Here is a 27184-nt window from a genome sequence, read left to right as displayed (position 1 = left end):
GGAATGGACTAAAAACCCATGAAAACCTTGATTTTGGACCTTTGGTGCAAGCTGGAAACTTTTTGGACCCCATCCAAAGGTTTTGGCAAATCACAATGACCAAAATTGCAGTTTTGTCTTATTTTTAGGTCGTTTAATAGAAAATATTAATTTTTAATATAAATAGTATATTCCATTTTTCATCGGTTCATCCATAATAAAAATGTATTTACAATTTGTTTACATGTGATAGCAATATACTTGTATTTTAACAATATTAAATATACAATATCAACATACTTGCATGTTTTACACATGCATGGTTTACATATAATAGAAAATTCTACAATTGCGTATCTATAATAACAATATACTAGCATTAGTTTTACAGATGATAACAATATACAACAAATAAAGTGCATTTTTTTTATATTGATAGCAAAATTTAAGTATGATATTCTTTTGATTAAATTATGAGTAAAAAATTATATGTACATTCCTTATCCTGGTATATAGAAAAAAAAAGCTAGTATAATACCAATTAAGCATCCACATTACTCCCTTATTTCAAACTTGTTTGAATATCTTATAGTAGACTTTGTTTAATAGATTAAGAGGGTATTTGTGATTGCTTTTTAAGCTGAAAACTATTTTGTTTTAAAAAAACTTTTTAACTTTTAATTTTGAGGGAAAAAAAGTCAAAGTCACTTTTTAAAATTGTTTATCTAATATTTCTTGACTTTTGAAGTTATTTTACTTTTTATGAAGGTAAAAATAACAGAAGTTATGATTTCTTGACTATTTAAAAAATCACTAATTTTTTCTTACCAATAAGTTAATTTTAAAAGACCTTTTGCATTAGTCAAATATCTTTTGGAACTTTTTGACCTTTTGATAAAAACCAAATATCAAAAAATCACTTCTGAAACCCCCCTAAATATGTTTACTGATATTACCAAAATATATGCTTAATATCATAAATAAATAAAAGAAAGGATGTTGTTTAGCTTTGGCTACTTTTGTTTATTTATTTATTTTTGAACAACGAACGAAATATATTAGAAAACAACAAAGGGGCTAAAAGCGAGAAGCTCAAGCCACATGACAACAAAATGTTTGACAAATGAGACATACACCAAAAGGAGCAATTAAACATATAACAATTAGACCTATTTTTAATGTAACACCGTAAATTTCAAAACAAAATTTTGAATTTTCTTATAAAACATAATTCGATTAATATTCAGCAAACAAAAATATTAATTATCCAATATAGGTTAATACAAAATCCCAAGATCACAATGTAAAAACTCCGAGTGTGTGTGTACGGATCAAGCCGGCGCCTTCCCGCGGTCATCACTAGTACCTGAAACAATAACACCAAACACTGTAAGCACAAGGCTTAGTGAGTTCCCAAAAATACCACATATAACACATATTAGCCACTCGAGGCTATAACTCTGTGGGTCCGTGCACCCAAACTCTGTGAACCCTCAGGTTCTAGCTCTGATAAACATGCACTACATAAATCACATAGAAATAATGCAGTACAACACATAACATACATAGCATACAAATACTCTATCACATAACTCTGGTTACCTACTCAAGGTAATATAGTATAGTGAGAAGACTCACCTCGCGCATCTCGGTATCTCACGAATCCTGAAAATCCCTCGTGCTCGATCCTCCGAGCTCTAATCCTCCTATAATATTATATGTTTCTAATTAACACTTTATATCTCTAAGGTTGACTATCTATAAGAAGTCAAAACAGGACAACTCTGGTCAACGGTCAACGGTCAACGGTCAACTCTGACCGGACTCGGCGAGTACCATGGCGACTCGGCGAGTCTAGACGTTTTCACCAACCCTCTGAAATCCTCTCACTACACGTCGAGTATCCCCCCCCCCTTTACTCGACGAGTTTCACCTGAATGAATCGCGGGGCCACCCCGACTCAACTCGCCGAGTCTCAAGGACAACTCGGCGAGTCCAAGTTTGACTCAGTCCACTCGTCATCCCTCTCCAACTCACCCTGACTCACTGAGTCTACCCATGACTCGATTGGACCACTCGCTGAGCAGTCCCAAGGCAATCTTCAAGCTACTCGCCGAGTCGGATGAACAGACTCGGCGAGTCCATGCCATGCAACCACTCCAACTCGCTTCTAAGGTCAGATCTGCTTCCAAAAACTATAGATCTGGCCTCCCTCGACTGATTCATCACGTAAAGCTCCCATCTTGGTGCTCATAACACACCCTATAGCTCAATAATGGAGTTTTTGACCTAAGGCATGAGGATTCCAATCCAAAGCCTCCATTGATCCCCAAAAAGCTTGGGTAAAGGGACACTCTGGACCTCTAAGGGTCCAGATCTATGGTTCCAACCTCATAAGGGACCAAAAGGACACCAAATCTTGCCATAAAAGGGTTCAACAAACCCTAAATCTAAATAAACAACAACAAACAAGAAGATAACTCGGATTTATTACCACAAAAGTGATGCTCTGGACTCCAAACCCACAGAAGTGGCTCCTTCTTGCTTTCCCTTGGCTAGCTCTTCTCTTCCTTGCAACAATGGCACCTCCAAGGTCAATAATGGCCTCCTACTTAGCTCCAAATGCTCACACTCGATTAGGGTTTCACTCAAGGGGCTGGTGAGCACAAATGACGGCCATTAGGCCCTTTAAATAAGTCTCAAACCCGAGAAATTAGGGTTTCATTACACAACGCTGAATCGCCGAGTCCATATCCTGGACTCGTCGAGTCCAGGCGCGATTCCTCGTCCAAATCTGCGTCCCTACTCGGCGAGTCTGAGCTCCAACTTGCCGAGTCCCCCTCACAAATCAACAAAATACAATTAACAAGATACCTGATAAAAATCCGGATGTTACATTTAATCCAATTAAAAGTATGAATACTAATATCTTCAGCCATAAGCATACACGCTCGCAGATCATATCTGAAGAGAATAGCGTTCCTCTCCTTCCAAATAGTCCACAGAGTCACATAAACAAGAGAAACTTGCAGTTTCCTTCTTCTTTTACACCCAACAGCCTAATTCAGCATCTCCAAAAGCTCCAGGCATGAAGATGGACACTTATCAAGAATGTCAGACCACTCCACCAACCAATTCCAAAGTCTTGAGGCAACATTACATGAGAAGAAAACATGATCCAAACATTCCTCGTCTAAGCCATAGAAAGAGCACAAGGTTGATGTAACGACCAAAAATTTCAACAAAATTTAACTTTACAAAAACAACTCATTTTAATCATGTTATTACAAAAAGGTTTTCAATACATTTATTATCAGAGTATTCCCAGATCCATATCATATAACATAAACACGAGGAGCGGTACGATCACGCCTTTGCCTTGCCACGGTCTCCTGAAGAACCTGAAAAACATTAAACCACAACTGTAAGCCCGAAAACTTAGTGAGATACCCCCAAAATACCAACCACATATACCACACACATAACATGCTATATCATATCGAATCACAGAACAATCATGCATATCGGGTCTTCTGTGTGACTGGTCTGCCGTGTCGGGCCTTCAGTCCACCTGGTCCACCCTCCGAGTCTAGTCATGTCCCTCGAGTCTGCAGTATGGTTGGTCCGCCCGCACCGAGCCTTCAACCCACGTTGTCCACTCTCTGAGTCTACAGTATGACTGGTCCGCCCGCATCGGGCCTTCAGTCGGTCTGGTCCACTCTCCGAGCCTCGGCATGTCTGGTCCGCCCTCGTAGGGCCTACAGCCTATCCGGACCGCTCGCGGGGCCTTCGGAATATCCGGTCCGCCCTGGGTATGTTGGCCTACAACACAAAGCAGGACCCGCCTCAACCCAACCCCAGTCAACCAACCATGTGCACATAAACATATAATCATATAAGAATTAATCATCAATCAACCGATCTAGCAGATCACATAACATAACATCATCCTAACAAGGATACCGACCTAATCGGTCACTAGCATAGCATCACCCTATATACTAGGATACCGACCTTAACCAGGTCTCTAACGAATACCATTCTAACTACCAGGATGCAAACATAGTAAACCAACAATATAACAACAATACGCGGATTACAATCCGATAAAGGGATGGCCTTGGTGCCTTAGACCCTGTTGATATAGTGAGGATAACTCACCTCGCAACTGCTGACTGAAAAGATAAGATCACGCTGCTCCAACCTCCAACACAAACTCCACCACTGATAATACCAAAAGACTGAACTCAATAAGTACCAATAATTACCAAAATACCCCTGGAAGTTAACTGGTCAGCTCATGGTCAAAGTCAAAGTCAAAGTCAACCTTCTGGCTGACTCTACTCGCCGAGTAAGGCCGCTGCCTCGCCGAGTCCCCCAACACTGAAAAGGACCCATCTCAACTCACTGAGTCATCCCTTGACTCACCGATTCTTAGCTTAACCAGGAAAGGCTAAGACCTCAAGACCAGACTCGCCGAGTCTAAGAATAGACTCGCCGAGTCCAAGCCTATCTTCAACCAACTCGCCAAGTTGTTCTTCAAACTCGTCGAGTTCCTGCCCGCCTTCAAGCAACTCGTTGAGTACACACTTGTGACTTGCTGAGTACCACTAGTTCTTAACCCATACAGAAGCCTTCCAGGCCATACAATCGATCCAAAACGTAGATCTACCCTTCTACAACCCTTCCATCACGTAAAGTGGCAAACTTTACGTGAATCCAAAGAGATCTAGGAAATTTACACTCTAGGGCTAGGGTTTGGGACAAGATGGCTTCACCAATCACTCAATAACATGGACTTTAATGCACTCTAGACCTTCTCCATTCCAGATCTGAGGTAGCAACCTCAGATCTAACCTTCAATCTCTAAATACCACAAGCTAAACTTCCCACACAACCCAAAAATGATGAATCTAGATGAATAGCAGCCCAAAAACGAGATAATACCTCAAAAGGAAGCCCCAATCATCAAGGAAATCTGAATCTAAGCAAATCCCTTTGCTCCAAGCCTCCTAACTCTCCAAGATCTTCCTCCAAATCTCTTCTCCAAGGCTCAAATGCACTCAAATCCTTCACAATCACATTTCTAGGGTTTTATGGACTTCAAGGGAAGGTAAGGAGGTTGGGGAGAGGGTATAATGTCCTTTATATAGGGCTCATTCCCCGAAATTAGGTTTTTCTTCGCACAACGCCTACTCGCCAAGTCCAGCTTTGGACTCGCCGAGTTGGCCACTTAGCACGCGACCTGAGTCGCGACCCTACTCGCCGAGTCCACCCATGGACTCGCCGAGTTGCCCTTCAAATTTACACTTTGAACCTCGAACTTGCTCCTGGACTCGGTATGTTACAGTTGATGCAACATAAACTCCACAAGACAAAAGATTAAAAGAAAGTGGGATGCGATTTCTAATCAGTCTCCACACAAAACAACTAACTTTTAACAGGATCCACTTAACCCACTTGAACTTTGGCATGTTAACTTCAGATGAGGCGTCGATCAAATTTCCTTAGCTCTTTCACCGAAAACGGAGTGCTAGCACCTTTCCAAAGCCACCTGTCACAAATACTAGAAAACTTAAAGTTATTTAACTGGTCCGTGAGAAGCAAGAGTTGATTAGATTCTCTCCCAGATCTAATACGCCTAGACCAGCTCCAATTCCACTTCACATCGTCAACATTATCGTGAATGATTCTATCTTTGACTAGGCAGTCCTTGTTTGAATCCGCACTATAAAGATTACGATAGAGGTCTTTCAAGGTAAAGTCCCCACCCCACTAGTCCTTCCAAAAGAAGGTTTTATCACCCCTTCCAACCTTCCTTTTGAACAAATCAACACGAATTATCCCTTTATCCAAAAGATCGACGCCAATTCGAGATATGCTAAGCCACACACATTTAATAGAGCTTTTAGAAAGGGGTCTCCCATCAATGAACTTAATGTTATGAATGGAACGAATGCAAGGGAACCAAAAGGAATCATAACCAATTTTAAGTCGCCACCAGCATTTAGAAAGGACGGCCAAATCAGCCCCGTTAAGGCAACAAACACCAAGCCCACCATCTTTTTTAGGTTTTATCACCTCTTCCCAAGCAACCTAATTATTTTTCCTAGTGTATTCATTACCACCCTATAAGAATCTTCTTCTAATGGTGTCAAGCTGGCTAATCACCTTTTTAGGATCTCTAAAAAGATAAAAGTAGTAAAGGGGTAAGCTATTCAGAACTGAATTAACAAGTGTAAGTCGCCCGCCAAATGAAAGAGTCTTCGATTTCCATATCAGTAATTTTCTCTTGATCTTTTCAATGATCAGACTCCAGTTCTTAGAAAGTTTCCTATTAGCTCCAACTGGAAGACCAAGATATGAGACTGGAAAGGAACCGGGCTCACACTTTAAAATGCTAGTAAATCTATTTACCTCCTTAATATCGACTCTAACTCCAAACACTTTACTCTTATGAAGATTCACCTTCAGACCCTAGGCAATAAAAAACAATGGAGCAGTATATTAGGATTAACAAAGTTAATCCCCGACCAATCACCAAAAGAATGTTCTAGAAACACCCCTTTCTTAAAATTATTTTAGTATACATTTTAGGCTTCAAATTTGGAACTCAACCCACCGCGTGATTTTTGGTTTAGAAATATTTGTTATATTCATTTTGGTGTTTATCAAAATTTCAAGATTTTAGTTCACTTTAGTTTTCAAAATTTTTGTTTTGTTTCAAAAGTTTTTTCTAGAGTTTTGTGGCAGTAAATGGACAGTGGCGAACAATGATGGGTGGCAGTAAATAGCTATAGTGGCCAATAGTGTTTGAAAATTTTAGTTCTTTTTAAACATTTATAATAGTTTGTTACTGATTTAGAGCGTGTTTGGAAAAAGTAGTTGTTAGCTGGAAGTGGGTAGCGTGTAGTAGGTAGTTGGTATCAGGAAATTGTAGCATTTGGAAAAAATTGTTGGTAGATTTTGAAATATATAAAATTACATAAAATTATAATTGATTAAAAATAAATAAATAAATAAATATATTTTTAAGGGTAATTATGGAAATTGATTTCAAAAGCTCAGTAGCGTTTTGTTAAACGCTATATGAAGTAGCTTTTAGATTTAAAGCGTTTTGTTTAAACTAAAAGCTAAACGCTTGTACTGCCAAACGAAACTTTTTGTTTAAACTAAAGCGTTTTGTCAAAAGCTAAAAGCTAGAAGCTTCCAAACGCTTCCAAAAGCTCCGTGCGAAACACACCCTTTGTAACTTCCCGACTCCCATGTATGAAATTTTAAAGATTTTGTACAACACATAAGACCTACTTGACGAGTTGGAGGTACCAAATCGTCCTGTAGAAACTAATAAGGTCGCGTGGTTTATGGATCCTACTTGATGAGTTGGAGGACCCCAACTCGACGAGTTGAGGTTGTGCATGAAAACCCTAATTTTTAGGTTTGCACACTATTTAATGAACCTTAAGTCCCATCACCTGCCTCCCTTACCACCTTATCTCCTAGAGAAACCCTATTTTGTGCATCATATCTCCTTGTGTGTGTGTGTGTGCGAAAGCTTGGAAGGTGACTTTTTGTGCTCTTTTGGAAGGAAACTCGAAGATTGAAGAGATCGGAGTGAGGAGGAGGCTATAGATCCGACATCTACCACGTTTTGACAACCATATTGAGGTATAAAGTTGATACCTTGATCTCTTATTGCTTAGATATCCTCTTATGAATGTATATGGTCATTTTTGGTGCAAAATTGAGTCATTCTCAGATTTGAGCTTGTCAAGAGGATGAGGTTTCAGATTTGGACACCTCTATGCCTCCATAAACATAAATTTTCCCACTTTATCTAGTCTTAGCCCTCCTCCATGCCCTAAACCTCTTATTAAGCTTAGTTTTGGTGTTTTAATCCCTTTGATGCCTTGCATGCACGTAAATTTAGCAACTTTATGTGGTATCTTAGTCCTAAGAGACTAGATCTGTAGTTTGGGGCTTTGGATTCGATTGGAAAGGAATGAATATGAAAAGGTTGAAGGAACTCGACAAGTTGCTTAGCCAACTCGGCGAGTTGAGTCGGGTTTTCCCGCTTTTTGGATTTTGAATAAACTCGGTGAGTTGATGAGATAACTCGACGAATTAGTTAAGGGTTTTCCCGGTTTTCTGAGTTTTGAAGGAACTTGACAAGTTACTAGGTACACCCGATGGGTTGGGTCAACATGGACTGTTGACTTTGACTTTGACCGGGGTTGACCAAGTTTAACTTCTGAGGGTATTTTGGTAATTTGGGTCTTGATGGATTAGGTCATATGGTGGTTGTAGGTGTTTGAGTTTGGATCCGTCGTTCGAGAGCTTGATCTTTTAAGTTCAGTTCGACATTATGAGGTGAGTTTTCCTCACTATACTTAGGGGTCGAAGGCACCAGGTCGACCCATTGGATTGATATCCTGGTAGTTGTTGATATGCTGAGTGTGAGTTACATATGCATGCTAGTTTGGTAGATATGTAGGACTACCTGTGATACTGTCTGACTATCTGTATGCGCATTTAGCTGTTACATGTCGATATGTTGTGTGGGTAGGGTTGAGGTTGTACTGCTCTATGCGGAAACCAACAAACCTTGGAGTGTGCCAGATATGAGCTAAGGGACAGGGATAGCATGCCAGACTCATACTAAGTACTCCTAAGCATTCCAGATGCGAGCTGAGGGCCAGGGGAGCATGCCAGACTCGCACTAAGGGCTGATCATTTAGATTCCAGTCTTAGGACTGAAGAGGCAAGCCAATCATAAGTTGTGGGCTCGAGAGCAAGCCAGACTTATGATGTGGGCTCGGGAGCAAGCCATATGTGAGTTGTGGGCCTATAAGGCAAGCCAAACTCATACTGTGGGCTCGAGGATAATCCAGTATGTAAAGTTGTGGACCCATTACATGTTGTTATTATGTGTGCTAGTTGTTATGTATCAGTATTTTGAGGGAACATTGCGGGAAGACAAAGGATTGATCGTGCTCTTCCTTATATTTTATGATTTTGATTTAGGGGATACTATGATATGAAACTATTTTGAAAACATTTTGTAATAAGTAATGGTTTTTGGATGCTTGAAAAAGTTTTAAATTTTTATGAATTTTATGGATGTTACAAGTTGGTATCAGAGCCTTGGTTTGATTGAATTGGAGGAACACTCATGTGAATCCAGTCTCAAACTAAGGAAATGATTTTTAAAATGATTTTCAAATGGTTTTCAAAATACTAAAGAAGGATGTGAAGTGTACGATCAGTCGGAGTTAGTAAGTAGACCCTAAAATACCCTACAGTTATTTGATATTGTGATATGTTAGAACAACATGCTAGTGATTGGCTAGGGATCTTCTGGAATTGCATGATATAATTTCCTAACACTACTAGAAAACAGCCCTTTAATGATGCGTAAACAATGATATGCGCTGATACACGACGCGCATTTGTACGTGTCCTAAAAAATAATGTCAGTTTTGCAAAATTTGAAGGATAAAGGACATGTATTTGTGTGTGCGCTATAATTAATGTCCAATGGAAAAAAAATTAAAAACACGGAAGGCAAATAAATTTAAGTGGATGTCGTGTAGAGATGTCGCTTTATAAAATTTTAATACGCGTGTCCCTCTTTCATGCAACTAAGGGGGGAAACCAAATCCCCAAAAAATTCAAGTACCCCGCCTTCCCCAAAAATCAAACCTCACAATATCTTTCACGGAGTCGGCGATTGGGGGTCTACGACTCCTCAAACTCGAAACACCGATGATTTTAAGGCTTTTCATGTCCCCGATATCAAAGAAGAACTAGGGTTTTTACTTTTTATGCTCCGGACCTCACAAGTGCGCACCCATGAAGTGGGGATTTTATTAGCCAATCGCATTCATTTTCACTATTATTGGTTCATTAGCCAATCGCCAACCACTGCTCACAGAACTTGGCCGTCGTCAGTTTACGCCAACAATGTGTCTGAATACAATATCGTCATTGGATCTCTCACTTATCAAAGAAGGTATGTCTCTCGCCACGCTTTTTCCATTTCTTACTTAATCAACAACAGCACACCCTTTTTCACTCCACTCTTTCTCTTTCTACAAACAACCAAGAAGCAGCAGCAACAACACAAGAAAGATGGGCGAAGGAAAAGGCTCATCCCTAGTTCATCTTCTAGTTATCATCTTATGCTTAGTTGCTTTTGGTTTCGCCATTGCCGCCGTAGCATCGTACCTTCTCTTTCTCTCATCTAAATTTGAACTGTTTATGTTGATTTTATCTGTAAGCTAGGGTTTTCTGCTCGATTCCTCTGTTCACATTGATTTTCTCATGTTTGGCACATGATTAAAGGTTGAAGGAGCCATGGAACACTCGTACAGCTACTATTCTGGTTGTAATGGGACAGACCATGTATATTCAATTTCTCAACTAGAATGTGTGTGTTTGTGTATGTGTAGTGAAGTTAGTTACATGAATTTTGTTCATTTTCTGATGTTTTTCCTAATTTTTGAAGGCTTCTGGAGCTTATATCTTCTGTCCTAATGCCACATTTCCAATAAAATCTCAAGGGCAGGTAAACCATAGTCTTTTGGGGTAGTTATCCACTATTGTTGTCTGTTACAAGTGACTAACGATTTCTTTTGTTACAGAAAGCTTTTACTAGGTTTAGCAAGGTGGCAGCCTGATGGAGACAAAGGAGAAGCAACATACAAAAGTAATTGGAACATTCGGGTAAGCAAGCCTTCTTGTTTCCCTTATGCTATTTCCATAATATTGTCATTTGTGAAACAATAATTTATAAAGTTGGTCTAATTTTTGTAATCTTCCCGAAAGCATTGCATTTAGTTGTGGAATTAGCCTATTGTGAATAAGAAAATTATCTATTTGTCATTACTTAGATATTTAGCTCCAGAGTATGCTGAAAGTGGGGGAGGTGACTGAAAAGGCTGATGTATATTCCTTCGGTGTAGTACTCTTGGAGCTTGTTTCTGGGCGAAAAACAGTGGATATTAACCGGACTAAGGGCCAACAATGCCTCACAAAATGGGTGAGAGAGAGTTTTGGTTATTTTGAGGGGTAAAAAAGAGTTTGTTTGTGACTTGACCAGTTAAACTCCTGGATATATCAGGTCACCCGTGTATACAAGGAGAAGGAACATACTGAAGTTGAGTTTATCATAATAATTTTATTCCCTTTTGATTTAATGTAGTTGTAGTAGTTTCCTGTTGACACTTTACCAGAATGTGTGTGTCTGTGTGTGTGTGTGTATTCTATAATTACATATCTTATTTTTGGTACTATCAGATTGAACCTATCCCTATATATAGATGATGGTGTTGGGAAAGAAATAACAACTCAAATCACAAGTGCCTCGAAGACAAACAAAACATTCTATACGGATTCTAACAGGAAAAACTTCATTAAAAGGGTATATACTTTATAGATGGTTGTTTCTGTACTTGTCTCTCACATGATAAAATTTACTGTTTTACAGGTTCGTGTTTTCAGAACAGATTGGGAGCTGCAAATGAATGAACCAGTTGCTGGAAATTATTACCCAGTACGTGCTCACATGTCATCATTGTAGTGTGTTTTATGAATAATGTAATAAAATGATTTGGTTAGATAAATCTGTGAGAACCTTTTGAACCTTGTGTTTCTTTTTGATAAGAAATTGAAATAATGTGATCTAATGTATTTTGATTTGTTTATATTGTGTTAAACAGAACCATATAGTGGGTATAGTACGGTTAACCAAATTAATCCATTTGACCTGATGCAAGGAATTTCTTCTTTTAGGAGGGGATTGAAATTCCTCTCCAGTCTCATGGAAGACAATTGAAGAGATAGGGGCCTATTTAGTCTCGCCAGCAATGGGAGCTCATTTTGTTATGTATATTGCAAAGATGCAAGGTGTATTTATATTTTACTTTTTGATTATTAATTTTGTAAAGCCAAATGATGACGGAGTTCCTTATCATCAAAATGATTGGTTTCATCTGTGCAGAAAGTTCAAAATCAGGGCTACCTCCTAAACATGTTGAGAGGTATTAATGACCCCCTCAATTGATAATCAAATCAAGTGTCTTTTGAATCATAGTGTGACTCGAGTTGTGTTTAATTCATGTTTATCATTTAGGTTTGTATTTTTTGTTCAAGGTTTGGTGATTCTCACTAATGTTTCAGGAATTTGCCAAACACTAATGGTAAACAACCCTTTAATCTTGAATTTTCTTTTGTGTAGTAACATTTATATGAACATTAAAGTTACATGTTTTGTTCCCAATTTTGAAGTTGAATATCATTCTTGAAAGACATTCTTATAAAGAAGAGGGAAAAATTCTCCAATCAAGTAAATGTATTCCTCAACAGTTAATATTTGTCATTGAACTGTAGGTAGACTCGTTTGCTTACCTACCTCCTAACTCAAAGCATCACTTTAGGAGTTATGAATCTTCTACACTTGTTGTATTTGAAAGAAGGTATGTTATTCCTTCTCTTTATTTCATCATGCATCTGTGTGTGTGTGTGTGTGTTATCAATAAACCATAAGGGCTAAAAAGTAATTTAACTTTTGTTTAGGTATGCTTACCTAGAAGATCATATTCCCAAGCCAATTGTTGGCTCCACCAATCAGCAACCACTTCTTGATACCCCTGGAGAGGTATGTACTTTTTTAACAACCAGCCTTGAATAAGAGTCCAGGTTCTATTTTACCTTTTTTTTACTGTTTCCATATTAGGTATTCCAACTGAGGAAGCTTCTTCCTACATCTCTGCCTTACGACTTCAACATTCATGTAAGCTATAGTTTATCTTTTAAAAAGATTTTACTTTATAATTTTGATGTGTTTGACTAATAATCAAATATTAAAACGCGTATTCTAAATTTTGGAATTTGTAATCATGCAGATCATGGACTTCCAACCTGGCGAATTTCTTAATGTAAAAGTATGTCATTACATTACTTATTAAAATGTGTTTATTTAACTCAACAGTCTTGAAAAAACAAAAACTATAATATATATATATATATATATATATATATATATATATATATATATATATATTGTTGCAGGAAGTCCATTTTAATCATCATGGTTTGTTACTTCTATAAGGACAAGGCATTTATCGTCTGGGTGATCACTGTTACCTTTAGGTTTACCAATCCAACCTACATTTCACATTCCCTAGTAACTGATTCACTAGGATCCATCAAAGGCTCTATCTTTCAGCTGAAGAGAACTATCCCGTTTGATTACTGATAAATTGATGGTCATTCATATTTGTATGTATTTCTTTATCTATCCCCTCAAAATGAAATTGTATCTCAATTATTACAGTTTCAAACTGAGAAGAAGCATTCAGATTGTCTAGATGTCTTAAGCGAGACACACAACAGAGCCTCAGATCAGAAGATCCAGATTGGTGCTGATCCAGGTGATGATTACACAACGCACATTTTTAGAGGCTAGATGCAAGTAGTCTCTCTTTTTCTCTCTCTCCTTTTTTTTTTTTTTATAAATAAATTTGGTTCTCATTGCTGCCTTTTGGAGGGGGAAAGAGGATTGTTTTGTCAAGTGTTTTAATTACATGTGAAGTTGTATGTGTTGGTAGTTGGTATGATGGTTTAATCTATGTATGATGACAATACAGGGAAGCATAAGGTATCAAAACAAACAACCACAGTGTTAGAAGAATCAAAAGATGTGACTAACGAGCAACAAGAATCTTCCCTTAAAAAACAGAAAAGGTTGTTAATTTGTCAAATCCAGTAGTAAAATTGTGAATGTAAAACTCTTGAGAAAGAACTATATGTGAAGGGAATAGAGATTTTTGGGAGAAACAGGTACATGATTATTGTTTGTGAAGCATTAATGAGTAGATTATTGTTTGTTGTTTGAGGTTGTGTAACTTGATCCTGATGGGTTTGCAGCTGCCTGATAACCAGAAACTTACTTTGTGGGTTAAAAACTTGCATAGAAGTAGCCAATTATATGTATGAGATTGGAGCAGAAATGTCACTTAAGGCATGCTCTATGTTAAATGGCAATGAGAGAGTGGATGCAAATGCTAAGGTTTGGTTTGGTCCTTGTACATAGGGAACTGATCTTGGAATATATAGAAAATCCCACAGCCTAGATGAACCAGGTTTAATATATTCTTATAATTTATTAAATTAGCAAAAATCTCTTATATTTTATGTAAGTTTAATTAGCAAAAATCTCTTATATTTTATCAAAATAAGATTACTATTTTTATAATACAAATTTGATTAAAATAAGTTTTAATTTGATGTGAAATAGTTTTAATTTGATGCAAGAAACTGGTGGTCAGCAGTCCATGTAAGTTTCTTGATTTGTAACACCTTGTATTCAAGAAATAGCAATGTACTTTCGATAAAAAAAAATTATAAATTATATTCTTTGAAAAATTTGCTAGATTGGTAGGTTTAAAAGTAGAATGTCCTAATAAGAATTAATTTTAAAAGTATAATGAAAATGACAAGTGATTTTGTGTTGTGTTTACATGATTGATGAAAGCGAATAGCTCCGGAGTTAGAAGAGGAAAAGAAAGCTCAAGCTGTAAGAGATAAGATGCTGCAAATGCAAGTGTTGCATTCTTCATTTCATTTGTTACTATGAAATACAGAGTAGATTAGATGAATGCAAATTTATATATTGTAAGAAATAGAATTGTATGACATTAAATTTTATGCAATGGATTGTATTTTTTTTATATGTTATTTTATTTCCATTAATAAATATATAAATATACTTTTTTAAACATTAAAATTTACGATACGCAGAAATGTGTGTCATCTTCATTTATGACATGGCCTTTCTTGACAAGGGTTTTAATGATACGCATTGCATGTCATAAATGCGCGTCGTAAATGCACGTCGTCTATAGATGACGTGCAAAAGCGTGTCGTCTCTCGTTATGACAGAGCCTTCCTTGACGCGCATTTGCGCGTCATTTGAGCGTCTTACGACACACATTGCGCGTCGTAAAAGGCTGTTTTTCTAGTAGTGTAATTATATGATGCCTGATAGCCTACGGTTTTTCTTTTATGGAATTGACAACATTACTATAGTTGCTTAGTGTATGCATCATAGTTGTACATAACTAAGATCTTATAGCCTAAGAATGTTTGGTTTGGCCTTATTTCCTGTTGTTGTTTGATGAAGGGCTTAGAGTAGGATCGGATATTCGAATGTCTACAGGGTCCAATTTTATGTTTGGCTACCATACACGAGCGTTGTAGGGTTGGTGGAAGTTTCATAGATGAGTTGTGCAGGGTCAGTCGACTAGTTGTGAGATATTTAGCCTTCCTCTAGGAATGAGGATTGAGTGTTCGCGTATGCTTATGTACACTGTTAGGGTGTTGTGATGATCCTTGAGATAAATATGGGTAGTTGTGGAAGGTAGTATGGCCTGTACTACTGAAAGCACAGGACCCATACACGTAGCAAGGAAGTCACAACCCCTAAGGTTTAGTTGGGAGTTGGTTCCCCATTATTATATGGAGTATCTGATATCTTTCTAGTGTATTTTCAGAACGGTGACTACGAGGCGATTTGAGACCAGATCTGGATCAAGATCAGAAGCTGGCAGTCAGGGCGGGCCAGCAATAGTGACAGGGACCACTAGTCAGATGAGACCGGAGGAGTTGGATGCTAGGACCCGAGAGATCCTGCACGATGAGGTTGTTGCACTATTCTGGGTACAACTGTCAGAGATGTTTGGGTCTATCAAGACCGCCATGGTTGAGTAATTCGATGAGCGCTGTGCAGCCATAGCTGAGACGACATATAGCCTCCGCAATCGTAACAGCTGCAGGTACGGGGACGGGTTAGACTTTTCAGTACTGGGACTTCGATAACACGAAGCCCCTGACTTTCAATGAGGTGGTTATCTGATGTTGAGGGATGCTTTTTCACATGCTCATGTCCTACTGACCAGAAGGTCAAGTGTGCTCTGAACTCGTTGAGGTCCGGAGCAAAGGACTGGTGGAGATTGATGACATGGTCGTATTTTGATGAGTAGAGAGTTGCGGTTACTTGGGATCGGTTCAGGGAGATGTTCTGCACTCTCTACATTCCATGGGTTGAGCGAGAGTGACTGACACATGAGTTTTTGGAGTTGAGACAGGGTACAGAGATCACCTATATTTTCACTGAGAGGGCGATGTTTTTCCCGGAGTTTGCTTCCAAGCATGCTCAAATGACTCGTTATCTGAGTATGCTCAAGACTACCATAAGACAGTTCGTTGCTACCCGACGTTGTGATACATTACTGGAGTTACAGGAGGCCACTAGGCGACGTGGACTTAAGATCGAGTTACACTTGAGAGAGCAGAGCCAGGCCTCGGCGTAGTCGCAACCGGCACCGAAGCGGTCCAAGACCGCTGATTCTAGGTGTGGAGGTCAGTGTGGCCACACTTGTTGGAAGTTTACGGAAAACTAAGAACTACATCAAAACCTTTATGATCAAATTTATCTAATGGTTGTGATTTGTAAACTTGAAAAAACCAAAAGATTAATTTCTCTTTCTACGTCCTTCCACATTTTCAAGATTAAAATATTAACATTTGTACATGTATATTTTGATGCTATTTTCTTATTTTGTTGTTAACTTAATCACCTTATTAAATGTTCATACATAAAATTCTCAAAAATTGTAGCTTTATAATTTACCCTAGTCGAGTACTTGTCACCTACAATCAACCAACCTAGTAGAACATAATGAGTTTTGCAACACAAATTTAAAGTCGATTATCCATTTCTTAATGAATCGAGTTCTGAATTTGTGTTCAAATTGAGAAAAAACCCATTTTTTTAAAAAAAGGATAAACCTTAGTTTTCCATCAAGCCTACCAAACATTATCTTAGTTCAAAATTAAAATATGGAAAATGATACAATTATTGTGGTTATAGGTATAAATTTTACAAAAACCATTCCTGATTATTTTGGTAGGGATTTTCTAATATATGCTCTAAAGATACATATAAGAAGTATTAATTAATCATAATTATTACCATAATTAAATGTTAAATACATTAATTATAAGAAATATTACCATAATTAAATTTAAATTTCATTAATAATTTCCATAATTAATGCATTTCACATTTAATTATGGTAGTATTTTTTATAATTAATACTTTTTATATGTACCCTTAAAGTACATATAAGAAAATCTCATTTTGGTATAATTAAACCATTCATTATTTTTTGTCCCATATTAACCCTATCCACTGATTAAGAAGTTTCCAAAGTGTAACCTTTTCAACATGCCATTTTTTTTTTGCCGATTTGGACCGATATTTAAGCCACGCTTCTTCATAATATCATAATTTTCCATATTTCTTACTAGCAATGTCTAACTTTGCAAGAGGTTTTTTGATATAATTGAGAGTTTAACTTTTGAGAGTCCTTCAATGAGACTTTCTTAAATATTATCCAAGTTCATATTCTATTAGGAAGTCTTCTGTTCAGGTTATCTCAATGAGTTAGTCTTGTTTTGTAGTGTTTAAATTATCTTAATAAAAGGTCAACATACCTATTGACCACAATAAATTAATCATTTGTAAAAAAATCAGAACATTGACTATTATTTTTATAACTTGTATTCGGTTACCCATTACGTTCTATTCCAAACCTTTAACTTCCCATTTAGCACTGCAATTTCATCGACATAGCTGCCAATACGTCCATGAAGCTTGAATATGAAAGAAATGACAACTATTTAAATAATATAAAGAAAACGAATAAGAGATGTATTTGTAAAGTTTTACCCACTAATATGAAAAAGTGATTTTGCAGTTGTTCTATGAATTATATGTGAGAGTTGAAACCGAATCCACATGTTAAAATATCAAAACACTCACAACATATTTTATTTAAATTTTCGATTGCTTTAGAACATGGTAGGGGTTGGAATTGATTTAATTGGTCTATGGTTTATTAGGTTTAAAGTTATTTTAGGCGGTAATGGTACAACGAACCAAACCAAATTCAATGCAATCGGGCCAAATCAAAAGCCGAATTACAATTCGGTTTGGTTTTGTTTGGAAACTTAGAAAACCAAATTTTAACATTAAAAATAAATTCCAAAGTTAAATTTTCCAAACATAAAATCTAAAGTATTCAAATATGAGTTTGGTTCCGGTTCCCCAGATAGTTCTGCTCATCCTTAATCTAAAGTTTAACTTTCAAACATGAAATATGAAGTTCCAAACTAGACACAACAAAAGATAAGAAATATGGATTAAATAAGGGAAATTTTTGGTATTTTTGAGCTGAAAGTCGATTTATCTATGAAATATGAAAATATCAAAGGATGTTTTTATTTTTCCATTTAATTTTTAAAGTATAAAAAAATACAATATTTAATCAATGAACAAATTAATTAAATAGGTAATTTGGTTTGGATTTTTTTTAACTCCCCTAGACCATAACTCAAGCTATATAATTCGGTCTGATCCGGTCCCGAAACCAAACCTAAAACCAAAATTGAAATTTGGATTAATCCAAATTCGGTTTTGGTAAATAAAAGCTTCAAGCAAGAGATACGTTTTTCTTATGCCCTCTTTCATACATTTTTATTTTATTTTTCTTTGCTCTCCAATTTACCCTAATAAATGAAAATGTTATTGCCACTTATCATTCACTCATTTATTTGATCACATGTCATTTTGTCATAATTTTGAAATATATTTATTTTCCACTTGTCAATTACTTCATTATTTATTTCTACTATATCATTAATTTAGTTTCCATAAATTAAACCTACTATAATAACTATTAATTTCAAATTTCAAATTTCAAATTTCAATTTCAATTTCAAATAAATTTACACTTTAAACATTTGTATTTATCATTTTATAATAATAAATCGTTTAGTACACGGGTCTAACAATTAAACACATAATTTTAATTAATTTATGTTTTGCATGTTTTTTTTTTCATAATTTTCACTTATTTCACATTTCAAATTCAAAAATACTCTTCATTTAATCGCTCCTATTTAACATTATGTTTTAATTAACCCGTATAATATACGAGTTTCACAACTAATCATCTTATATTTGAATACATTGATCAGTATCAACAAAAAATTGACAATTATTCAAAGGGTCATTAGTAGTTTTTGTAAAGTTATCTCTAACAAGTGGTTTTTGACTTTTTGTATGATTTTCCCATTAATATATTACAAATAAAATTGGATGGCTTTTTAAGCTTTTAACTTTCTATACTCTGTAAACATATTCGTCACCAACTTGCGAGTTGACTGATAAGAACCCAAAACCTAGCCTACCTCTCTCTATAAATACTTCAATTCTTTGATATGCTCCCACCCGTGGCTCGATAACATGACGGATCTTCCCACCATGACAGGTTCTTACACTCTCTGTATCCATGTATCTTCATTCATCACACAATTACATCACCGACTTGAGTTATGTTCTTCCCATGCATCGAATTATATTAGGGTTTAAACCCTTCGTTTTGCAAGAGTTCAATTGCTTCACAATTAAGCAATCGTTGAGTGATAGTTTCCCTCTTCCATTAGATTATAAAGTGTTGCTTTTTTTTTTTCTTCCCTTTTAGTTGAGAATCTTAGAAATTGAACGGTAGGCATCGATCCTCTCGAAGCATAAAGTTGTTTTGCCTGCACTATAGTTTATCGAATCATAGGTGTATGTTTTCCAATTCCGCAAGTAAATTTGTAAACGAACTAAAAAGAAAGTCCTTTTTTCAAATTGAAAACTAACATGTGTTTTTAATTTTTCTTGTTGTAATTTATATCGTCGATCAGTTTTTACTCTGTATCCACATTAAGTTGATTAGTTATCAGTGGAAGATCGAATTTCAGATTTTTGGCATAAAACAATCAAATCGGTGATTATAATTAGGTGTATTTCTGGATTGCCAAATTAACTATAAGAAACTATTGAAATTTATGTCTAGACTATGTACATGTAAGAATAATCAATTTATCGATTCTGATATTGATTTTGAAACTCACAATAATCAAATTTGTAAAACGCTTGGATAACCTTATCTGATTATATAGGGTTGAAATAATTGGTCTGATGCTAGCTGCATCAATATCTTATCACCGAGTATTTGAAAATTACTTATATACTCTTATCTTATCTAGGGTTCAGTGCCTATTTATGCAACAACATTTCACCTTTTTCCCAATTTATGCAATTAAGTGTGTTATCAGGTGAAAGTTGCTTATTTTATGGAAGACATTGATATAACAGGGTCGATTTTTCGTTATACAAGAAATGAAAACAGGATACTGTAATCAACAAATCAATGAAACTACATTACTATTTCTTGCATGTGACCCTTGAACTAAATATTCATCAAAATTCTTGTATCCGAATCCTTACAAATAAATGCTAATACTTTTTTCCTTTTTCTTTGTAATTCCATTCATAGATAATGAAGATCCAAGTGTGGTAAACAATGGAACCCAATCAAGCCTATCACAACTTACCAAGCTCAAAAGATGGCAATGGTGGACTCTTGTTGTCATTAACATATGTTTTCTCCTCATTGGTCAAGTAGTTGCAGTCATTCTTGGTCGATTTTACTATGATCAAGGTGGAAATAGCACATGGTTGGCTACACTCATTCAAACCATAGGATTCCCAATCCTATTTATCCCATATTTTCTTTTTCCTTCATCTAAAAAATCATCAACCACACCCACCACATCCGTTTCACTACCCGTTTTATTCTTGATCTATCTTGTTGTAGGCGTCCTTATAGCCGGTGACAATATGCTCTATTCAGTGGGATTACTATATCTCTCAGCCTCTACTTATTCACTCATTTGTGCAACCCAATTAGCCTTCAATGCAATATTCTCATATTTTATAAATTCCCAAAAGTTTACAGCTTTAATTTTTAACTCGGTTGTGGTTCTGACATTATCCGCTTCTTTACTTGCCATCAATGATGATTCTGATAAACCAAATGGTGTAACAAGCAGAAAATACGTTCTTGGATTTGTGGCTACATTAAGTGCTTCTGCTTTATACGCGTTTTTACTTTCAATCATGCAAGTTACATTTCAAAAGGTTTTAAAAAAAGAAACCTTTTCGGTAGTTCTGGAGCTTCAAATCTACACCTCCTTTTTCGCGACATGTGTTTCCCTGGTGGGTCTTTTTGCTAGCGGGGAGTGGCGGACATTGGGCGGTGAAATGGGCGGTTTTGGGAAAGGGGGAACGGCGTATGTGATGACATTGGTGTGGACAGCTGTCGCATGGCAGGTGTGTTCGGTTGGTGTTGTGGGGTTGATATTTGTGGTGTCTTCATTGTTTTCTAATGTGATTAGTACTTTGTCATTGGCTTTGACTCCATTGGCGGCTGTGGTGGTGTTTCATGATGAGATGAATGGGGTGAAGGTGATTGCTATGTTGATGGGGTTGTGGGGTTTTTCAACTTATATTTATCAGAATTATCTTGATGATGAAAAGGCCAAAAGAATATCAGCGGATGCAACGGGTACGCAACCTAAATAAGTTGATGTTTTTTATTTAATTATTAGAAAGTTTTTAGGTTAAATATAGTCATGTAGGTCTTTTTGTTGTTTCTTTTTGACTAGTAGAACAAGTTTCAGATTTGTTACTTTCTAGCTACTTGAAACATTTTTAAAGAGGTTTAACCATTAACCATTTAACTTTTGATTTTGATGTTATGGTGTTGATGTGGACATATGATGTGGCAAATAGTTTTTTTTTTAAAAAAAAAAAAAAAAAAATTAGTAACAGAGTTTTGTTTAGGTTTTAAAGAGCTTTATTTTTGTTTGTCATTTATGTAGGATTATTCATACAAACTCTTATGTATAGAGTTGATCATGCATTTTTAGGTTTTTCTATGTTTTTTTTTTTTTTTTTTTTTTTTGGTATTAAGGGTTTAGTGTCTTTCTTTCATGCATATTTAGGGGCAGTTTTATCAGAAGCATCCACTCCATTACTAGTTGAATGAAACTGAGCATCAACAGAAGCAGGAAATCTGCTCCTCCATAAACATATGCACCAAAAGAGGTATGTTTTGACTTTTATGGTCAAACAAATGAGTCTGAATTCTGTTGTAAAATTCATATAGTTTGGAACATCTCCTAAAAACAATCTGAAGTATGGATTTGATTGACTCGTTTGACTATAAAAGTCAAAATGGATGTCTTGTGATGCAATGGAGGTGGTGTGGATTCCCTCTTAAGGTTAGAAAATTGGCATATTGGATGTTGACTTTTGGTGGTGGCAGGGCTGTGAACAAGTTATTGTAGTTGGCTGTAGTGGTGGTGGTGTTACTGTTGTTGTAATTTGGAACTCATATGTTTGGTTAGAAGATGTATATATATATATATATAAATTGATGAAAACATAATACGTTACAAATACAAACATTGTATTGGAATTTGGAAGTATGTAAATCTGGATAGTCTTGGAATAGAAGCACAAAAATGGTTTCTAACAAGTATTTTTTTTATCGTTTTGCAATGTTGATTCTAACAAGTATATTTTATAGTTTTGCAATGTTTCGAAAAAGGATTAGATTATATCTAACCGATTTTTTTATTCCAGCATAAAGCAACATAAAGTCATACAACTTTTTTCCTCACAATGGGTCCTTAATTAATATAAACAAGTGATCAACATTATTGTCTTCTTAGCGAGTTAAACTATTACAAACTGCAACATCAAACGCTAATCGTAGAAGTTATCACATGGCTCCAAGTCTCCCAACTACTTGATTCTTTTCTAAATATATGATTTTCGCACCGAACAAAATTACCTTTTATTCCTTTTTAAAATATTTCCAGTTTCAGATAAGTTGGGCTTTTAAACATTAATCCTTATTTGTATAATGAAACATTGGGAAGGATTAGATAAAACAATTACAAATATAAGAACTAATTAACACAGTGTATGATTTACATGGTACGAATTAACAGCACCTTTTTTAAAATATAAATTAACCTGACGTTTAGTATTCGTAAAAGAACAAACTATAACACCAAATTGTGCTAAAAAATAGTTTATGAATGGGTTTAACTGGAGCAAAAAAAAAAAGTCGTTCGTGGTTTTTATAAAATTTATCCTAGATTTTTCCTATTGTAATAATTACAAATTAGATGGCGTTTTTTAATTTTTTCTACTAAAATAATTACAAATTAGATGGCATTTTAATTTTTGACTTTTTATACTGTATACAAATTAAATGGCTTTTTTAATTTTGCTATTAAAATAATCAAAAATTAGATGGCATTTTAGTTTTTCACTTTGTATACTCTATAAAAATATTCGTCATTAACTTTTGAGTTGACCACTAGTAAATACGAACCCAAAACCAGCCTCCCTCTCTCTATAAATACTTAAATTCTTTAGTATGCTCCCACTCACCACTTGTGGCTCGATAACATGACGGATCTTCTCACCATGCCAGGTTCTTACTCTCTTTGTATCTATGTATCTTCATTCTTCACACATTCACATCACCGACTTGAGTTATGTTCTTCCCATGCATCGAATTATATTAAGGTTTAAACCCTTCGTTTTGCAAGAGTTCAATTGCTAGCTTCACAATTAAGCAATCGTTGACTGATAGTTTCCCTCTTCCATAAGATTTTAAAGTGTTACTTTTTTCTTCCCTTTTACTAATGTACGCAATAGTGTTTTAAAGTTTTATCCAATTATGCACCAACGTTTCACCTTTTTACGGGTGTATGTAATTATATGGTCCATAATATGGAACAAATACAAACTATCCAACAATATTTTTAACTGGTTAAGATTTTATGGGTAAAATATTGCATGTTTTGGTCCTAAAACAAGTTGTCGTTGCACATTTCATATAAAGAACCACTTAATTGCATAGATTGGAGAAAATGTGAAACGTTATTGCATAAATGCGTATTTAACCTGTTTATCTATTATTTATAGATATTCACCACCATCAAAAGTATTATTATAGCTTCAAGCATAAACACATCAAACACTATCTTATACACCAAAAGTGTTTAAATTTCTATCACAACTTATTGTTATATCCAAATTCTTTAATATCTCATAAAAATTTCCAGAACACACATCCCAACACCCTTACATGAGTTGTTGCTTAAAACTTCAATTTAATTTCTTGGCTTTTTGATGTCATTCTTCGATGTGCTGAAGGCAAGAAATAGCCAGCCACCTACTTTATTATTTTGTGTATTATAGCATCCTACTTTCATTTCTTTCCATTACAATATTGTACTTTCAGTTTTTCTTAATTATAAGTCATAAAAATCTACTTTATTATAGCATTGTACTTTCAATGTTTTTCTTTTCATATTAGAACATTATACTTCGAAAAATCTATCAAATTATAACAATGAAAATTCTTTTTTTTTTTTTTTGGATAGCATAGCTATAAAACTATGTCGAATTTTCAAAGTACAAGAAATGAAAACATGATATTGTAATTAACAAATCAATGAAACTACATTCCTAGTTCTTGCATGTAACCCTTACCTAATATCCATCAGCGTTCTTGTATCTGAATCTTCACAAAAAAACTAATTCTTTTTCCTTTTTCTTTGTAAGTACTTTCATAGATAACGAAGATCTAGTTATGGTCAACAATGGGACACTGCCACCACTTGCCAAGCTTAAAAAATGGCAATGGTGGATTCTTGTCGTCATCAACATATGGTTTCTCCTTATTGGTCAAATAGTCGCTGTTATTCTTGGTCGATTTTATTATGATCAAGGTGGAAATAGTACATGGTTAGCTACACTCATTCAAACCATAGGATTCCCAATCCTGTTTATCCCATATTTTCTTTTTCCTTCATCTAAAAAATCATCAACTACATCCACATCTGTTTCAGTACCCGTTTTATTCTTGATTTATCTTGTTGTAGGCGCCCTTATTGCTGCTGACAATATGCTTTATTCAGTGGGATTACTATATCTTTCAGCCTCTACTTATTCACTCATTTGTGCCACCCAATTAGCCTTTAATGCAACGTTTTCACATTTTATAAATTCACAAAAGTTTACAGCTTTAATTTTTAACTCGGTGGTGGTTCTTACATTTTCCGCCTCTTTACTTGCTATCAATGATGATTCTGATAAACCAAATGGTGTAACAAGCAGAAAATACGTTCTTGGATTTGCGGCTACTTTGCTTCTGCTTTATACGCGTTTTTACTTTCAGTCATGCAACTTACATTTCAAAAAGTCTTAAAAAAGAAACCTTTACGGTAGTTCTGGAGCTTCAAATCTACACTTCCTTTTTCGCGACGTGTGTTTCCCTCGTGGGTCTTTTTGCTAGTGGCGAGTGGCGGACATTGGGCGGTGAAATGGGCGGTTTTGGGAAGGGGGGAGTGGCTTATGTGATGACATTGGTGTGGACAGCTGTTGCTTGGCAGGTGTGTTCTGTTGGTGTTGTGGGGTTGATATTTGTGGTGTCTTCTTTGTTTTCTAATGTGATTAGTACTTCGTCATTGGCTTTGACTCCATTGGCTGCTGTGGTGGTGTTTCATGATAGGATGAATGGTGTGAAGGTGATTGCTATGTTGATGGGCTTGTGGGGTTTTTCAACTTATATTTATCAGAATTATCTTGATGATGAAAAGGCAAAAAGATTATCAATGGATGCTACGGGTAAATGATACGACCGATGTTTGAGTTGGTTTGATCGAGTGGATCAAAGGCTTCGTTAGGAAGGAGAATGGATAAGTCTAAGTTATACGAGATAAGTAATAAGTCTTATTTAATAAGTTTCCTGTTTGCTAAGCTATTGAGTTATTTTAGGATTGCTTTAATGTTAGCAAAACACTATAAGTATTCCATTCATTGTTTTTGTGTTTCTACAATTAATAAAATAAGTTTTTTTTGGATTTGGAGTTTCTTCATGTCTTTTAATTATGTACTCTAATTAGAGGATGAGAGAATGACACTATAGCACTACAAACTAATCATATGTATTTTAAAAGATCCCTTATTTATTTTTTAGTACTCTAGGGGCACAAAATCAATTTTTACGTGTTAAAATAACCATTATCAAAAAAAAATGAAGGGGTGAACCATTCATCTTATGGCTAGTCGCCCAAGTTATTTGCCTCGTCAACATAAGTCGGTGTCATGTCATTAAAGGAGAATGTCATATGGAAGCATGAAACTCAAGTTACATGTATTCTTTTGTTCATTTAGTTCTTCTAAAACAAAACCCTTTCTCTTTCCTTTGGTTAAGCCTATAGAGCTCTTATGCTTGCATAATACGTGAAGATTAATCTTCATTTACAAGGAATGTTCATCAAAAACCCATTTTGTTACTCAGATGGTATACATTATGTGTTCGAGGATGTCGATTTTGTTGGAATGGACCTAGATTAATATGTTACATTTCTTGAACGATTTACACAAGAGAACTATGAGAAGCTTTGATATTATTTGTCAGAATTTGAATTGTGTGAAGGATTAAGGTTGATTTCTAAAGAGCTTGAACATGTTGAGTTCATCGACATTGCCTATGGATGTGGAGTTCAAGTGCTGATGTACATGCACCATTTTGGAACTAATCTGCACGTATGGTTTGACGAAGATAGCAATGAAGTTGTTAATTTTGGGCACAACTGTAACATTCCAAAATTCAAAATCAAAAAGTTCATTTTAATTAATTAAAAACCGCTAAACAAATTTTGCTCAATCATTTAATAACATTCTCAATAAGACATTTATCAGAGTTTTAAATCCCAAAGATCCTCTAGTGCGGAAAACATGGTGTGATGCGCTGCGATCGCCCCGAGCTCATTACTTGGAAAAACATTAGTACCTGAAACAAATAGCTAAAAGCCCTAAGCATGAAGCTTAGTGAGTTCCCCATATACCACATACCATACATATCAACTGATCCATACATGCCATACGTAACCATGAGCCATACATAACAAACATATCCATAATCAAGTAAGGTGCTAGTCTTGCTGCTATGCCACGAGCCACACATGGTCTTCCTTGTCAACCCTGGGGACACTCCCTGGGTCTTACAGACAAGTGCCAAGGGCCACCCCTAGTCTTCCATGCAAGCATCACAAAGACAACTATACATACTACTTTACTAGGCTATTGAGCATACGGTGTGCCAGGAGCCACCTCCTGGTCTTTCATACATAACAGCATATAGTATGCTAAGAG

The 27184-nt window shown here is 35.8% G+C and overlaps 2 protein-coding genes and 1 pseudogene across 14 annotated transcripts; all 3 read left to right on the top strand.

The window, feature by feature from the left end:
- Positions 1-9619: 9619 nt before the first annotated feature.
- LOC145006486 (putative (S)-ureidoglycine aminohydrolase) lies at positions 9620-14711 on the top strand. 13 transcript variants are annotated; one of them, XM_078965569.1, is made up of 20 exons: positions 9620-9991; positions 10086-10202; positions 10324-10383; positions 10487-10546; positions 10623-10704; positions 10872-11020; positions 11102-11137; positions 11278-11401; positions 11468-11533; positions 11700-11886; positions 11981-12020; positions 12113-12179; positions 12370-12455; positions 12556-12637; positions 12716-12772; positions 12885-12923; positions 13316-13412; positions 13629-13821; positions 13909-14123; positions 14516-14711. In XM_078965569.1, the coding sequence occupies exons 10-18, from the start codon at positions 11847-11849 to the stop codon at positions 13748-13750; spliced, it is 630 nt and encodes a 209-aa protein (XP_078821695.1). In that variant the 5' UTR covers positions 9620-9991; positions 10086-10202; positions 10324-10383; positions 10487-10546; positions 10623-10704; positions 10872-11020; positions 11102-11137; positions 11278-11401; positions 11468-11533; positions 11700-11846; the 3' UTR covers positions 13751-13821; positions 13909-14123; positions 14516-14711. The 13 variants fall into 13 exon arrangements, with proteins under 13 accessions (XP_078821695.1, XP_078821701.1, XP_078821694.1 ...); XM_078965575.1 differs by adding an exon at positions 14279-14317 and having other exon boundaries at positions 11102-11401; XM_078965568.1 differs by having other exon boundaries at positions 10092-10202; positions 11102-11401.
- Positions 14712-19234: 4523 nt separating this feature from the next.
- LOC145005391 (putative purine permease 11) lies at positions 19235-22488 on the top strand. Its single transcript, XM_078964470.1, has 3 exons — positions 19235-19376; positions 20433-21503; positions 21943-22488. The coding sequence occupies exons 1-3, from the start codon at positions 19352-19354 to the stop codon at positions 21984-21986; spliced, it is 1140 nt and encodes a 379-aa protein (XP_078820596.1). The 5' UTR covers positions 19235-19351; the 3' UTR covers positions 21987-22488.
- Positions 22489-24601: 2113 nt separating this feature from the next.
- LOC145005977 (putative purine permease 11) lies at positions 24602-25780 on the top strand (annotated as a pseudogene).
- Positions 25781-27184: the final 1404 nt, after the last annotated feature.

Source organism: Lactuca saligna, chromosome 7 (genome assembly GCF_052625555.1).
Source record: "Lactuca saligna cultivar CGN05327 chromosome 7, ASM5262555v1, whole genome shotgun sequence".
NCBI lineage: Eukaryota > Viridiplantae > Streptophyta > Magnoliopsida > Asterales > Asteraceae > Lactuca > Lactuca saligna.
Note: the sequence above shows the minus strand (reverse complement) of the source record. Positions and strands in the feature narration are given on the sequence as shown.

Coding starts and splice junctions, on each gene's coding strand:
- LOC145006486 (XM_078965568.1), top strand. CDS start 11,847: ATGGGAGCTCATTTTGTTATGTATATTGCAAAGATGCAAG. Junction 12,021..12,112: donor CCTCCTAAACATGTTGAGAG/GTATTAATGACC, acceptor TTTATCATTTAG/GTTTGTATTTTTTGTTCAAG. Junction 12,456..12,555: donor CTTGTTGTATTTGAAAGAAG/GTATGTTATTCC, acceptor ACTTTTGTTTAG/GTATGCTTACCTAGAAGATC.
- LOC145005391 (XM_078964470.1), top strand. CDS start 19,352: ATGACGGATCTTCCCACCATGACAG. Junction 19,377..20,432: donor GGATCTTCCCACCATGACAG/GTTCTTACACTC, acceptor TTCCATTCATAG/ATAATGAAGATCCAAGTGTG. Junction 21,504..21,942: donor AATATCAGCGGATGCAACGG/GTACGCAACCTA, acceptor ATGCATATTTAG/GGGCAGTTTTATCAGAAGCA.